Raw genomic sequence first — 16951 nt, 5'->3', positions numbered from 1 at the left:
CAGCATTCAGAGATGTCAGGATGTGGGATGTGATGGTGACATATAAAGCAGATGCAATTCAAAATGCATCATCTGCCATTTGCATCATATTTAATTTAACTCAGAGACTCTGTCATGGGAAATAGCAAACTGGAGAGGACCCAAAGATATTGTAAAGCAGATGAATGCAGCCTTAGGAAACCAGCTTTGATTGACAGAGATGAGGGTAAATACTTCACAAGAGCACTGTTCACTTCACAGGGACTGCTATCCAAAGAGAGAAGAGGAGATGGAGAAAAGGGAAAATGAGAGTGCTCCACCTCTCCACCCCCTCAGCTCCTCTCTGAAGGTGTCAGCAGTTGTATGTAAAGAACCAAAGCCGCTATTTCCTGTGAGAGGGAGCAGCAGTGAATTTTGATAAATCTCATTTCCAAGTGAGTGCTTTAAAGAGGAAAAGGCTGGGAGACAATTAGAAGGAGATTGTAGTCTCAACACCCTGAATAGCTCTTGATGAGTGCAACGGGTGAGTTTGGATAGGTTAATCAGTCGTAATTGTTACGCAGGTGTTGAACAAGTAACCCTTACGTCCTCCACCTTAAATTATATGATCATCACATTCACCAAAGTGTGTCTTTTAATTAAACAGTGTCCTTTCTCGCTGTCTTTTCTTTATTCAAAAGCGTGAAGCAGTGCTGATTGCATCAGATCAGTGACACCAAGAACAAATTGCTTTTCTGCTGTGGCAGGGATGATGAAGGGGGTGGGGAAAGGGTGTGTATGTGTGTGTGTGAGAGGCAGAGAGATACAGATAGAGAAGGAAGAAAGGGTCTCTTATCACTTCTGAAAATAGTTCCTATAAACATTTGAAGGAGTTATATGAATTAAATGAGGACAGGTTCTGAAAGGAAGAAACCGTTTTATTCAGCAAAAGATTTAGTCAGCCATGTATGAATGTAACGAATGACACTTGTGACCAAAGCTTGGTACTGTCACCTGATAATTCAAAAATAGAAACTTCTATCTTCTAAGAGTAGGAGCTAAAATGAGGTTTCACTGAGGCTTCAAAATCAAGGCAAAAGGGTGACATCACAGTGACTGTGGATGGCTCAGGAAGTATAGCTGGTCATCTACTGATTGGACTGTTGCTGGTTTCTCCAGTCTGCATCGTATCCTTGGGCACAATACTAACCCCAAGTCGCTCTCCGGTGAATTCATCAGAATACGAATGTGTCAATGTTAGATAGAAAGCAAGGAGTTTTGAGTGCTCTTGTCTGTCTTTTTTATAAAATCCCTGGAAAAGGTATTAAGAAAAGCTTAACAATGACACAGGGAAAAAATTTAACTTTTGCCATACAGAGAAGCATAATTCATCACTCAATAGAACACATGTCTACTGCTGTAGAGGCCACGGCAGTGTGCTTTACACTACTCCATCCAACAGTTAGATATTCTATGTTTTTATGTATTAGTTGTGTAGGTACAATCCTCTTCCACACGTTGAAGACTTATGTAAGAACCCAAAATATACTAATTCATCTCTGAGAGAAAATATAACATAACTTTTGGGGTGTGGTAACACCCCAAAAGGGTGCTGTTTAAAAATTGGATCACTTCTATTTGCCAAGGGCACTATGCAGCCCCTTCCTTTAGACCCTGAAAGCTGTGATGTCTATGTGTTTGGTGCACTGTGTTGTTGTTGGCCTATAATAAAGCCCCTTTAGCCCAATCAGCCTTGCAGCAGCCATTAGTGTCAGGCAGCTCTCCCAGCAGAGTGCTGACAATGATGACAGGCAGTGGCAATGCAAGCAGGCCCTGGGGGTGGGACTGAGGGCATCACTTGCTCTGGGTCAGCCAGGGCCAACATATTTATCTGGGTAGTAATCTGAAGGAAAAAGGACAGACTGTCTGACCCCAAAACCTCTGAGGCATCATCAAAACAGGTTCTATTTCAGGTCTACAACTACTTGCAGTTATATTTCCATTATTGTGCTTAAACTGCACAGAATGCTACATGAAAAGAGACAGTATAACAGAATAACAGAGCAGCAATCAGCAGTGAGTGTAGTAGCAATGGCAAAACATTAAGTAGAACCAGGACTGATCGCTCAGGTCTAAGCTTCAGGATAAAACTGCCCAAAGCTGAAAATGCAACATTGTCAGAGATTTACTTTGTCATGGAGCTACTTCTTCTCTCTGACATATAGTACATCCGCACTGTTGACATGTGCTGCAGTGTTAATTGTGTAGAGGTTGAGCTGTTTCACATTGTAATTTTCCCTTAGTATCCCATATGGAAAAGATATATATAAATCTTATAAAGTTTTTATCTGTCTTGTATGAAACTTGTATGAAAAGCATACAAGAGTGAAAACACATATAAGATCCCTTGAAAAATTATACAATGAAACTTGTATGTTTTGTATACTTACTAAAAATATATATGAAAGTAATGAGAAAGTGGCCACTTTCATGAGTAAATCATATATGTTTTGCTATTTCTTTTCCATATGGGATAGATCTGTTAACAAGTGCCCCAGTTCTGCAAAGTATTGTCTTCCTCCATGTTCTGTATCATTACCAAATGAAAAACCAAACCAACATCCTTTTAAATTTTAACAAAATATGTTGACTAATTGAGATGCTGTGGGTACAATGTGTAGCTGCACTTTATGTTTAAATTCAAGATCTCAAACCTATTTTGCAAGTCATGCCATAATTTTTTGCCAAAAAAAACAAAACACAGGACTTAAGTCAACTTAGGTCATATTAAAAATAACTTGATGATCACTATGACAACCAAGCAAGCAATTACTGGTAAAGGCTATGAGACTCTTGTATATTATAACAAATAAATTGCTTCAGATTAAGTGGTTTACGCCAAATCTGTATTTCAAGGACAAAACAAGGAACGTGAATGACATATATTGGTGCGTGCAGAATAAACTAAGGTTGAAAAGGATTGGTCATGGACTCTGATAGTAGTTTCTGGGTTGCACCTTTGTTGCCACTTGTTATAGTTCACATTTTGATTAACTATGTTTTTTTATTCTTTATTGGTTGTTCCTATTTGTACTGAATTACTTAAAATTGGAATAATTATCATTAGGCAAGATTAAAGTTATAGTTATCACTTTATAATGGGCATTGTTCATAAGTAGTAAACTGAGTTAAGCTTGACTTAATAATCATTTACTGTTAACTAACAATGACTAACAATCCCCTGGACAGTCATTGTAAAGTTGTGGTTCAAACAGTTCAAATTCACTTGTTCACACCCGAATCATAAAACGCTGTGTTCACAAAAGAGGATGCTTGGGACAGGGTCAGATGGTGGGAGATGATCAGCTGTGGTGAACCGTCCCGGCTGGACGAAAAGGAAGAAGAACAAGAACAAGAAAATATAAAACGTCGTGTATGCAGATGTCAACAGAATATAACTGTCAGCTTATTTTTGGCTCAGTATATAAAAAAGGAACAATACAGAGCGAATAAAATTGGGATTTTGTTGAGTCATTCTGTACATCACAGTGAACATCGTGTCTGCCTTTATGCCTGTTGACACTGTTTTGTAGTTGTAAATGCAGAGTAATTTGAAACACTTGTGCTGTATTAACAATGGAAACACGAGCAACCCAAAGAAGTTAACAGCCTAAAAAATTGATTTCCAGACCATAGAGACATAAATAGAAACAGATAGCTGTCTATGTACCTAAAAAAGACACAAAAATGTATGTTATGCTTTGGTCGTACTGATGTTGAAGTATTTTGGATTTGTAATAACATGAATGTAACACACACCACTGGATTTTGTTTTGTAAATAGAACTTGGTGCTAACACAGTCCTGCAAAGAAAATGCCTGCCTTCCAGAAAAATGAAAGGTCAAGGTCAACTACAAGCATGATCCCTGAAGCCAACAGTGAACCAAAAAAGACAGACTTTATAACCTCTGCTATTCTGCTTTCCAAAAAGACACTAGGTTTATTTCATGCAAGGCTTATTTCATACCATTAAAGCTTGCTGAGAGCACACCGTTTTGTGCATCAGTGACAGTGAAGAGCTTTGAATAGTAAGAAGTGGCAGCCAAACAAAGCGTCTGCAGGGTCCTGGCACTTCAGAAGCCAGGGTCAAGGATAGCAATTACTAACATAAAGTATCACCTCCCTTGGGTGACACTTGTCTATTAGATCAAGAGTAGCGTCTCATAAAACCGATTCATTAATTTAGTGGTGAAGAGGGAAGTAAAATGGACAGTACTATACAAGCATAAAACATGAAATGTTACATGTTTGAATATTACGTATATTACAAAAGCAGGCCAATCAATTGGTTAAAAAAATGTTAATACCGAAACACACAAGTGCCACATCTCCTTGAATCTTAAGCTTTACAACTTTTTTAAGACCACTAGCAGCTAGATTGTTACAAATTATGCATTAAACTAAGCATTCTTCAAACCTACTGGGATATCAAACAGCATCTCTACTTTTTTATCTTTTTTGTCACAAGCTACCTCAGGACGCAAGATTGAGCACTACACCAAAAAAGCAAATTTAAGCTTGACCATTACCAAATACTGCATTCTATATATCAAAGGCTAAAAAACAGAATTTTGAAAAAGCTGTTTACAAATTAAAAGCCCCAAAATCCCTACTCATTGTTTCTAATTTAGACACAAAAGCAACCAAGGTCAGGTGAAGTATCTTTGCATGAGACACTTTGTGTTATACTAAATTTTTACACACTCAGAATAAAACTTTGTTTTTATCCAGGTTTTCACTGTTCACTTCCACAGCTTTTGATTACCTGAAAACATGACTGCCAGCAATGTAATTCAATAAAGAGATTTTTGCTTAGTCAATATCAGATATATGAGCATAATTATGAGCTAGATTATTTTTCAAGAACATTTAAACATAATAATGGTTCCTTTAGGGACTCTTTAGCCCCAGAACAAGTTCCTTGGATGACAAGTTCTGGGGACAAATTAGATGCATATGTCATTCAACCTATTCAATCCTGGTCTGGATCCTGGGTCAGACCAGTCAGTCATGCCAACAACAGGCCATACATTATTTATTCCATGAAACTCCATTGCTTGGGTAGACTCCAATAACTTTACACAAATAATTTACTGTGACTTTTGTTATGAGATTCGAACCTATTAAAACTTCAATCCTAGTGGCTCGGGTCAGAAAGTTTTTCAGATCCCAAACTAATTCTAACAGCTTCAAACTGTTTAGATAAAGTCTTCTCTAATGGACAAACTTAGGAGAAGGTGGACCTGAATTTTCTCTGCCTACTTCTTTTTGACCTCAGTCAAAAATGTCAGACAATCAAAACATTAAAATCACTGATGACTTAGATCAGTAATCTTGTTGCACATCCTCCACTCCAGTAGCATTCGCAATCATCAGCGACATCTTACAGCCCCAGAACAAAAACTCCTCAGGAATAACACCTCAGTAGGTCCCATGTTCATGACGTATTGTAGGGGAAAAAACAATAACACAAAATGAAAGAAAACAAAAAACTGTAACATAAGTCTCTTCTCCTTCATGTCAGCCCAAAAGTGTATACAGCACTACAGAAGTTATTAATCTTCTATCTTGAAGTAACTCTACAAAAAATACGAATTTTATGAGTTTTGACATTTGACATTGACAGAGAAAAATATGTATTTGAGCCTTTAATCTGTGTGAAGATATCCACCAACACTTTCTGAAACATATTTATATTTTCAGCAACTTAGTAGCTTATCTTTTTACCCTTAGAACTGTGAATTGTACACTAGCAGTGCAGTACAGTCAAAAACACACTTGGTCTATATTTCATTTTGCTGTGGAAACACAAACATACTAAGACTAATTATGTAGTGTAAAATTAGTACACGGCTCTGCTAATGGAAGTGTGTATGGTGACAGTAGCAGCAGTCTAACAGGGAACAGTTTAACTTTGTGACATCAAATTCCTAGATGAGACTCAAACCAAATGGCACACTGAGCAGTTCATTCTAGCTATGTCATGATGAATCCTCTACTCTACTTACTTATTTAGTAAGTGACACTTCTAACATATCACAATATAGATCTAAAAACAGGCATCTGACTCCGATCATCCGAAAAATGTGGATTCTGCCGGTGTCGGCTACACCTACACAGACATGTCTAATTAAAAGATGAGTGACAAAGCAGGGGCTTCTCCTCAGATAACTTCTTTACTTCATAGAGTTCTTGTCATCTGTCAAAGAGGCATGTATGATATAGATGATATGATAACAGTTTTAATGCTTAGACTAGGCAGTGTTGATAAGTCAATTCTTAGGTATCGGGCTAGGGATTCAGAAAATATTAGGCGAAATGTCGCCTAGCCTCTATCCGGGGAGACGTCTAACACCATCCATGCTTTGTTGCCCTCTGTGTTTTGTTGGGAAATATGAAAAATGTAGGAAAGCTGTAAAGCCATTCCTCTGTTATGATAAGAGCACTGAGAAAGATGCGATCTTTCTTCGTTGTTTATTAATGTATACATTTTATTTTTAATGTATTTGTTGTAATTAGTTAGTAATGTTGAGGATGGAAAATTGCATTTTTATCCGCCCGCTTGCCTCTGGACTTATAAATGAATCATATACTAAGTTGTAACGGTTATTAAAGTTTGCTTTCTGCTATGTAAAATGCGCCTTGATTGACAACTTTAATGGGCTTTTAAGATTTGTGCTGCTCATGTTTTTATCGGACAGCAATGTAAACAATCAAACCTGAAATTTAGCCACAACCTGTACGCACTCGTGTCTTCCTCACAATAACCAGTGCGTTTTATTCGTAAGCCGTGTGAGCACATGGAGGAGCTGGAAAACGGTGGAAACGGAAAGCGTCCATTACGAAAATAAGACAAAATCCACCACCCAAGCCTCTAATTCTGGAAAGCGAAGTCGAAGGCTGAAAAACCATGTAAGCACTCGGGATAAACACGGGAACAGCTTTTTCGAAATAAATATAATTTGAACAGTTCTTACCTCTGGCGTCCGTGTCTTTGACCACCGCCACCAGAACAAGCAGGACAGGAAAATAATATCTCATCCCATTCATCATGTTTTCCCGTTTAGCGCTTCTTGAGCCTTGGAATCAGCACTTTCCCTCCGACGGACCGAAGCACCGAGAGCTCCGCCGAACAACGACTACACACACTGCGTGCTCCTTTGGGTGACTTCAGCCCGGTTTTGCTGTCTGAACGTACTCATTGAAGCAGACGACGGGCTGTTATTTTCGTTCCACCAACACGACTACAGACTACAGACTGTACTCTGACTGGAGGCTGTAGAGAGCTGCTGTTGCCGTTGCAGCGCTCTGTGTTCTACTTGCTAGGAGACTCCTCTTCAGGGCAGCACTGCCGCCGAGCATTCAGCACTGTGAACAGCTCCTAGCGTCATCCAGTGGAACACAGGAAAAACAGTTGGAGCTCAAAGTTTGGTCTAAAGACAGTGATTCTTTTAAAGGCTAAAAGTGAATTGTGAACGTTTGACGTCAGATCACTGATGATTATGCATGCAATTTCTACATTTTTCTATATTTTGATTTTAGTTTTGTTGCAATTAATGAATTTATATGCTATCTGATCCTTTGCATTAAGTCCTGCATTTGGAACCCTAGTGTAGTAAAAAGGTAATATATTACATTCTAAATTGAAATAATGCCAAGAGAAACAATAATGATCAAAAGAAAGAAAATCATTGGAATTTGATAGCTTCTGTGAACATTATTTTTATCTTCTATTGATTCATTTTTTTCTAAACCCCTCAAGAAGCGTCTAAACTTTTGTGTGTTCAAAGAAATTCAAAGTGTGAGTACTGAGGTTAGCTAAATGTATCAGTGCAGACGTGTCACTATAGTCTGGGTGTTGCCTCTATTTTCTAGTTTTTTTAGTTTCTGTTTTTGTTTTTTGTTTTTTCATTTTCTTTAAAAAAAATACACAAGCCTTACATTACTACAATTTTCTTGCACTTATATAAAGTCTATGGACTTCATTTTTGCTGAGATGTCATGGTCTGGCAGTTTCTACTGGTCGACCTGCCCATGTGCATGTTTTTCTTTGTGTTTTGTTTCTGACTTCCCTCCCCCCGCCTCCTCTCCTGTGTGTTTGTGTGTGTTCCACCATGCCAGTTTGTGGGCGTCATCAGGCCAGAGGAGTTTCCCGTGCTGAAGCCAGCCACACCTGTCGCCCATCTACTTCACCAGCTGCCGCTGATCACCTTTGTCAGTGGCCACTACTTAACTGGGTGGATGAGTTTCAGTCGACACTGGATTGCTGAGTTATTGACTTAGTGAAGCTGACCAGAAATATTGCTTTCATGCATTTCATGAATAGGCCACTGACCTTCCCGTCTTGTCTTAGCAGGTTTTGGAGAGGAGTGTGTTACAGGAGCGGAGCGAGGAGCATTCCTAGCATACCTTCACAATACATTTAGGCATCCCACGTCTGTCCAGCATCCACCTGATCCAACTCACTGCTGATTGGTGATCAGTTGACAGTTCATCCCTCACCCCCTCAACCTGTTCCCTGAACCAAAGGTGCAGGGAACAAACCCTCTCATCTGCCATGAAAAATGTCAATGTACAGGCAGCAAGCCAAAGGGATACCAAGATACCCACCCAAGGCCGGTGCCTCTCACCAAAGGCAACTCTAGACTGGGACAGAGTCCAGCCCCTCTCCACGAGACTGGTTCCAAAATACAAGCTGTGTGTTGAGGTGAGCCCGACTATATCTAGCCGGGAGCTCATGATCTCACACACTAGCTCTGTTTCTTTACCACCAGAGAGGTGATGTTCCATGCCCCAATCACAAGTCTCAGTAGCTGGGGATTGGTCCCCAGGGTCTCTACCCTTGGTCGTCACCCGAACCCTACAGTGCCTCCTGTGGGCGGTGAGCCTACGGGAGGGTGAACCCATGTCTCTTCTTCGGGCTGCACCTGCCCAAGCCCCATGGGTTAAGGCCTGGCCACCAGGCATTCTCCTTGGGACCCCCTCCCCAGGCTTGCCTCCAGGGAGGGCTTCGGTAACCCTTTCCCTTGATTTTTGACTCATAAGGGTCACCTGAATCGCTCTTTCTCTGGTCCCTCACCCAGGACCAGGTTGCCATGGGTGACTCTGACATCATAGCCCCTGGGATCGCAGGAATAATTTTAATAGTATAATTTTAAGCTTTATATTATACACTACGTAGATGATCAATTTATACTTTATCATTTCGATGAAATTTAAAACATCTTATGAACATTTATTGTTGTTATATACTTTTAAAAAAGCATAGTAAATGTCTGGAATAAACTATGCAAATGTAATTGCTTACTTGGGGATCCAAGGGTCCTTCAGGCCCCTCTTCTGTGGAACTACCTCCCAGGTTGGATTTGTGAGAAAGTCACCCTCTCTAGTTTTAAGATTAGGCTTGAAACCTTCCTTTTTGATAAAGCATATAGTTAAAGCTGTCTCAGATGACCCTGATTCCTCTCGCAATGTTGTAATATGCTGTATTATTTAATTTAGTTTAGTGAATTACTGTCCTTACTGTCTTGGAGCAACTGTGACCACATACTTTCCTCTGGCAATAATAAAGTATTGTGATTCTGATGATTGATGATTGTTGGGGTTTTCTTTGTTTTCTCTCTATTATTTTGTAGTCTTTACCTTACAATATAAAGTTCCTTGAGGAAACTGTTGTCATGATTTAGCATATATAAATGAATTGAATTGAAATAAATTGAACTGAACTGTATTCTACAGGGTGAGCCATTTATATGGATACACCGTCATAACATGGGAATGGTTGGTGATATTAAAGTCCTGTTTGTGGCACATTAGTATATGTGAGGGGGCAAACTCCTCAAGATGGGTGGTGACCATGGTGGCCATTTAGAAGTCGGCCATCTTGGATACAACTTTTATTTTTTTCAATAGGAAGAGGGCCATGTGACACATCAAACTTATTGGTAATGTCACAAGAACAACAATGGTGTGCTTGGTTTCAACGTAACTTTATTCTTTCATGAGTTATTTACAAGTTTCTCTTTGTTCACAGCCATTGACATGTTGAAGAGGTTAACACGTGAGGAGTGGATCGAAATTGTGTTGATATCTGGTGAACACAGTAACCGGGTCATTGCAGCAGATTTCAATGCAAGACACCCTACAAGACCAGCCATCTCCCATGCTACAGTTAGCAAACTGCTTGCTAAGTTTCGTGAAACTGGTTCAGTGTTGGACTTGCCAAAATGTGGACGCAAGAAAACTGTCACTAATGAAGAAACATCAGTGGCTGTCTAGCTTATTTCAGCAAGAGCCCACAGCGTAGCACTCGCCACATGTCACTGGAGAGTGGCATTAGTCGAACATCCCTTCGGAAAGGCTCTGACTTACTCAGCCTTCAATTCAGTTTTATTTATATAACACCAAATCACAACAGTTGCCTCATTGTGCTTTATATTGTAAGGGACAGACCCTAGAATAATGCAAAGAAATCAAAGAAAACCCCAACAATCATATGAACCCCTAAGCATTTATTAACAGCTCATGGCCCAAGAGCCCACCTCAGCTGGCCAGGCCATCCCTCACATTCATTGCGCTTTGTGGTTTCATTAGACCTTTTAACTCAAGCCTGCATTAAACTCTTTGGTTCATTTTTGTCACAGAGGATTGTACAACAGTGTATTTAATAATTTTTTTTCATACTGGAAACAAACTGCTTTAAAAACGTGTCCTTGTCCTGGGCAATTTGACCCAGTGTTTTGTGTTTTCTTGCATTTTTTGTAAATTTTTATTATTATTCATGTTTAAGTCCACTGTGTCAGTCTGGAGTTATTCTATACAATCCCTTGAACAAAAACTACCCCTTGTATCTTCCCCTTCCCTGACTATTTAGTGCTCCCAGTATAGTTCGAGTTATTTTCCCAGTTTTGGCTTTGTATCGCTTTTTTCGTTCTCAGCAATAAAGCTGTATTTTGAGTTCACGTTTCGCCTAAGTGAGTTTGTGTCCTGCCTGCACACAGCCAGCTCATGACAAAAGCAGAGAGAGACAGGCTCAAAGTGGTCAAAGAAAGCCAAACAGGAAGTTGAGATTGTCAGATCATAAGAGGGTGGTAAAAAGAGAGTCCTAGCGCTTAATTTTCAAAAAAAAAAAAAAAAGTGAGCTGGAGCTCAGTGTGTTAGAAAGAACAGGGGGGTTGTGAGGGTTAGAGACAATGACATCAGAGAAAAATTTTGACCTAGCAGTGTAACACAAGCCGGTGTTGGTTCTCCCCAACAGGACGCACACACACACACACACACACACACACACACACACACACACACACACACAAACACTCCTTATTTATAGGTTAGATTTCCAAGGTGTTATAGGGTTTCTCTCATTATGAGGGTGACTGCTCATTCGCAGCTGTCTGCTCTCAGCTCTCCTCCCCTTCTCAGTTGTGTGTTCATCAAATAGGGGAGGCATGATCCCATAATGGCCTCCGACTGCCAGCCTCCCCTTGCTCTGCCCTCTGAACCCACTGCACCACCCTTCCTCTGCAGCTGAGACCACACCCCGTCAGAAGCAGTTTCATATCTATACCGTCACAAACTTTTTCTCAACATTTCAAAAGAAACCTACAACCTGTCCTATTTCCACCTCTGTTAAGCCCTCCTGCACCCCCTTCAAATGGGCCTTGTACTGCCATTTAACCTTGGCTCTGACCTGGGTTTTGGTTGCCTGATTTTTAATAGAGCCACAGACGCCAGAACAGTTAGACTAAAAGAATGCAATTGAAGTGTTAGCTCTTGAGTAGTGGAGGAAGTCACTTCATAGTTAAAGGTAGCACAGAACTGAACAGCAGTGGAAGGCTTAAGAGCATGGCCATGCAGTGCCATGCAGGAGTGCACAGTTTAGCAGGTTGACAGAGATGAACAAAATCATTTAAGAAAGGTGTATGGTCTGAAACCACTGATTCATCAAGTTCCAAATTGAGAACATATTTTGATCTTTTGAAACCAAATGATACAAAGTGTGGCCATATTACAGAGTGGCTTCTTGGGACAGCAAACATCTGTATTAAAAATGTTTTTTTAAATTTCAATTAAAATTTAAAACAGGTGCTAACTCTCCACCATGACCTGAGGATTGCAGGGAATTAAAATACAATTCCAGGCCTGGCGTTGACCAGGCCTGGTCCAAAAAAGCAGTGGTAAGGGGAGCCCGCACCAAAGGCTTCAAGTTCAGAAAATTTGCTCCTTGCCGGCACAAGTGAAATGGGCCAGGGCACAGAGACGGAATCACTTGATCAAAGTTAACAACACATACCAGCCAGGAGTCCACAGCATTCAGAGAGTGCCAAGAAGCAAATAGGTGAGAAGCTGATTCCTTTTGGGCCTGGAAAGTGGGCTAAACAGGCCTTTAGTTTCACTATACACCTGCCTCGCCTACTCCATCGTTTGTAATGCTTCCTCCAACAAGATATCCCTTGCATTATATAATGTAAACAGAACTGGTTCTAGTATGGAAAGGTGTGGAAATCCATAATTAATCTTAGTACCTGAAGGGGTCTTTCGATTTACATCAACAAATTTGAGTCTATTAGATAGATATGATTAAAGTGCCGTACCCTAAACACCTACAGCATGCATAGCTGTAATAGAATATTATGGTCAATAGTATCCAACGCTGCACTGAGGTCTAGCAGGACAAGCACAGAGAGGCCATTAGAACATCATTTTGTAACTTTCACTAAAGCTGTTTCTGTGCTGTGATGAGCTCTGAAACCTGACTGAAAATCTTCATATAGACCATTCTTCTGTACATGATCAGTTAGCTGTTTGACAACTACTCTTTCAAGAATGTTTGCGATAAAAGTATGGCTGCACAATAGATTGGCCTAAACTTATTGAAGACAGCTGGGTCAGGTGATGGCTTTTTAATCAGTGGTTTAAATACTGTCAACTCGAAGGTCTGTGGTACATAGCCAATTATTGATTGTTTTTATCACATAGGAATGGGGTCTGTTGATGACTTGGAAGAAGTAACTACTGAAGTTAACCCAGAAAGCTCAATTGGAGAAAAAGAGTCTAAATACATATCAGTGGCTTTGAAAGTAGCTGTACATAATGTTATGTCTGTGGGATGGTTATGAGTAATTATTTCTCAAATTGTTAAAATTTTATTTATAAAGAAATTCATGAAGTCATTAATAGTGAAATGAGTGTTTGGCTCGACAGAGCTCTGACTTTTTGTCAGCCTGGATACAGTGCTGAAGCAAAACCTATGGTTCTTCTTGTTTTCTTCAATCAGTGATGAATAAGATGTTTAATCTTTAGGGAGAGATTTTTTATAAAGCAGCAAACATTTTTCCAGACTAAATAATGATCATCTAAATTATTGAGATGCCGTTTTCTCTCCAGCTTACAAGTTTTCTACACGTTTGAAAGTTATACCAGGGAATCAAGTACTTCTGTTTTGAGGCTTTCTCTTTCAGAGGAACTATTTTAACCAGAGTCGTACACAGTGAGGAAGTAAAATTGTTATAATCGACCTCTTTCAGAGTAGCGTTCAGGTAGCTCCTCTGTACTGAGTTGGCGTAAGGCACTGAAGATGATAACAGTGGATGAATTATATCCTTAGATTTAGTTACATCATTTTCAGAAAGACATCTACTTTGATGAAATGTATTCCCCACTGCTGTGTAATGCAGTATAGCAAATATAAATGTTATTAGGAAATGATCAAACACAGGAGGGTTTTCAGGGAATGCTGTTAAATTCTTTTTCCAGGCTAAATGATGATCTTCTAAATTTGTGAGACTCAGTTTTCTCTCCAGCTTACTAGTTATCGTTCAATTCAATTCATTGTCCTTCTCCCCAACTGGTCACTGTAGATGGCCACCCCTCTCTGAGCCTGGTTCTGCTGGAGGTTTTCTATTAAAAGGGAGTTTTTCATTCCCATTGTCAACAAAATGCTTGCTCATATGATATGATTGTTGGAGTTTTCTCAATTTTCTTTGGATCTGTACCTTACAATATAAAACACTTTGAGGCAGCACTTTGTTGTGATTTGGTGCTACATAACTAAACATTAATTGAATTAAATTAAATTGAACTGAATGTTAAAATCACAGACATGAATTAAAACTTTGTTTGGGTCTTTGGTTGATTAATAAGTGGATGATTGCTTCCACAGAGTGTTGCCATGCTTGGCCTGTGCTTCAGCGATTCTGACAATTAGTATGACTCAGAAGTGTTGATTCATTTAAACTGACAATCATCCTGTTGTAACCGGGTTTCTATAAGGCTGAGTAAATCAGTTTGTTGATCAATTATTAATTCATGCACTAACAGGTCTCCAATTCAGTGACAGACTCCAGAGCTGTAAACATGCTACATTTATTACAAGTATGAATATCATTAAAGAGGGAATAACTAAACATCTGCCACACTGAGCAGGAAGGTGCAGGAGGGATAGGTGAAGAGACTACCCTGCTATCAAGCAGGTAAAAGCTAAGCAAAGCTAGTGAATCCTAAAGACACAGGGAATAATGTAATTAGCAGGTGGATCAACAGACAGTGTGTTTTGGACAAACCAAGATTACAGGATGAAATAAGACATTATCTCTGAGGTTTTAATTAAACTGGCTACACAGGTAAACTACACAAAAATGCCAGTGTGTATTGTAACAGCAACCACAGACAGAACCAACACCAGTAGTTTAGTTAGTAATTTAATTGGTGCAACCTTAAAGGTCGTGGTATATAGCCTATTAATAGAGATAGAGTCTTAATGTTTAAGACTGAAGCATTAATTAATGGTGTTATGACTTATTTGAGTAGTCTTGAAGCAGTGGGATCTAATAGACAAGTTGATGGTTTGGAGGAAGTAATTATTGAAAGATCGATCAGAGAAAAAGATTCTAAATATATGTAATTATATTAAAAGTGGTTGCATGTAAATTATGACTAATTTATTCTCTAATGACTAAATTTTATTTGAGAAGAAATTCATGAAGTCATTACTAGTTAAGCATAAAGGAATCCTCAGTTCAACAGTGTGCTGAAGAGAAACCTGGTGTTAGTTTTATAGAGGAGCAACTCTTTTTCCAATTAGTGAAACATTAATTCCTCCCAAGCTTATGGGTTATCTGTTTTATGGTGGGCTTTTGAGTGTTATCGGGGCGTCAAGTTCTTCTGATTTCAGGCTGTCTTTTTCGGTATCCAGAGCCGAACCCAGTGAGGACGCAACAATATTAACTAGATAATCGACTTCTAGGGGAATAGAGTTTAGATAGCTGCTCTGTACTGTTTTGGCACATGATTTTGAAATGACTGCTGCTCTATTCAAAGTGGGATGGATTTTACACTCAAACAATTCTGGATGAACACAATTTAATCATGGTATCTTTTTCCACGTAATTTAACCAAGTACAATAACAAATTTTTGACCATGTCAAACAAACACATTTGGCATTTGGTGGTTTGATGTAATCAGATTACATTGGATCAATGTAGTATACTTACATTGACTTGAAGTGATTCATTTAAGTATGTAGAGTGAAATTTGTTTTAATTCATTCTACACAAGTTAAAAACTTTAGGAAAACACAATGAAATCTTGTTGCTTAAACAACTACTTTGTTAATCAAGGCAATTACTGCTGGTCTTGCTTAATGAACCAATACGGGGGTAGATTGTTTCATAGAGACAAACAACCATTTGGACTTACATTCAAGGGTAATGTAGAATCACCAGTTAATCTAACTCTAATTTCCCCCCCCCCCCAGGGGCAAGGGTACCTAGACCTGGGGCTTAGAGTATGCTTGGGGAGTGTGATTGTGTGTACAGTGACTCTTTATGTCTGTATCTGTGTGTGCCTGTATGTCTGTGTCTATATGTCAGGTTGGGTATCAGATGTATGGAGGCCTATCTCCCCCCACCACTTCCCCTGCCAGTGGCAGACGCCCTCAGACACCGATGGTTCTTTGGGTCCGGGGATGGGTGTCCAGGTACACACCGGCTCACTCCTTGGTGGCTGCTTATCTGGGAATGGAGCCTGGGGCTCGCTCGGGCCACTTCGGGGGTGTGGTGCCCTCGGCCTCTCGGCCTGGGGCTCAGTCACTCTGGCATAGTTGGCTGCCGGCAGAGCTCATGGGCACGTCACTGCAACCCCCCCTGGCTTCTGCTGCTGAGTGACCCCTCATCTGGGGCTCTCCTCAGCTCTTTCCAGGACAGTGGCACGGCTGCCCCTCCGTTGGTCTTCCTTGGTCTCCTTTGCTCTTGCGGCCTCTGGATGTCTGGAGCCTTGATCTCCTCCAGCCTGCTTCATGCCCTGGAGGATGGGGCTATGGCCCCCCACACCCTCTAGCAGATCATTACATGAAGGAACCTTTTAAATACAGTGGGGCAAAAAAGTATTTAGTCAGCCACCGATTGTGCAAGTTCCCCCACTTAAAATGATGACAGAGGTCAGTAATTTGCACCAGAGGTACACTTCAACTGTGAGAGACAGAATGTGAAAAAAAAATCCATGAATTCACATGGTAGGATTTGTAAAGAATTTATTCGTAAATTAGGGTGGAAAATAAGTATTTGGTCACCTCAAACAAGGAAAATCTCTGGCTCTCACAGACCTGTAACGTCTCCTGTAAGAAGCTTTTCTGTCCCCCACTCGTTACCTGTATGAATGGCACCTGTTTGAACTCATCATCTGTATAAAAGACACCTGTCCACAGCCTCAAACAGTCAGACTCCAAACTCCGCCATGGCCAAGACCAAAGAGCTTTCGAAGGACACCAGGAAAAGTATTGTAGACCTGCACCAGACTGGGAAGAGTGAATCTACAATAGGCAAGCAGCTTGGTGTGAAAAAATCAACTGTGGGAGCAATCATCAGAAAATGGAAGACATACAAGACCACTGATAATCTCCCTCGATCTGGGGCTCCACGCAAGATCTCATCCCGT

The 16951-nt window shown here is 40.1% G+C and overlaps 1 protein-coding gene across 1 annotated transcript in view; it reads right to left on the bottom strand.

The window, feature by feature from the left end:
- The window catches only part of sez6b (seizure related 6 homolog b), a 234341-nt gene extending 227249 nt beyond the window's left edge, over nt 1-7092 (bottom strand). Inside the window, exon 1 of the mRNA XM_082502120.1 lies at nt 6996-7092. Within this exon, the coding sequence (XP_082358246.1) occupies nt 6996-7071 (76 nt within the window). The 5' untranslated portion in view covers nt 7072-7092. The remainder of the gene's footprint in view (nt 1-6995) is intronic.
- Nucleotides 7093-16951: the final 9859 nt, after the last annotated feature.

This window comes from Aulonocara stuartgranti, assembly GCF_965226115.1.
Source record: "Aulonocara stuartgranti genome assembly, chromosome: 14".
NCBI lineage: Eukaryota > Metazoa > Chordata > Actinopteri > Cichliformes > Cichlidae > Aulonocara > Aulonocara stuartgranti.
This window is presented reverse-complemented; position numbering and strand designations above follow the sequence as displayed.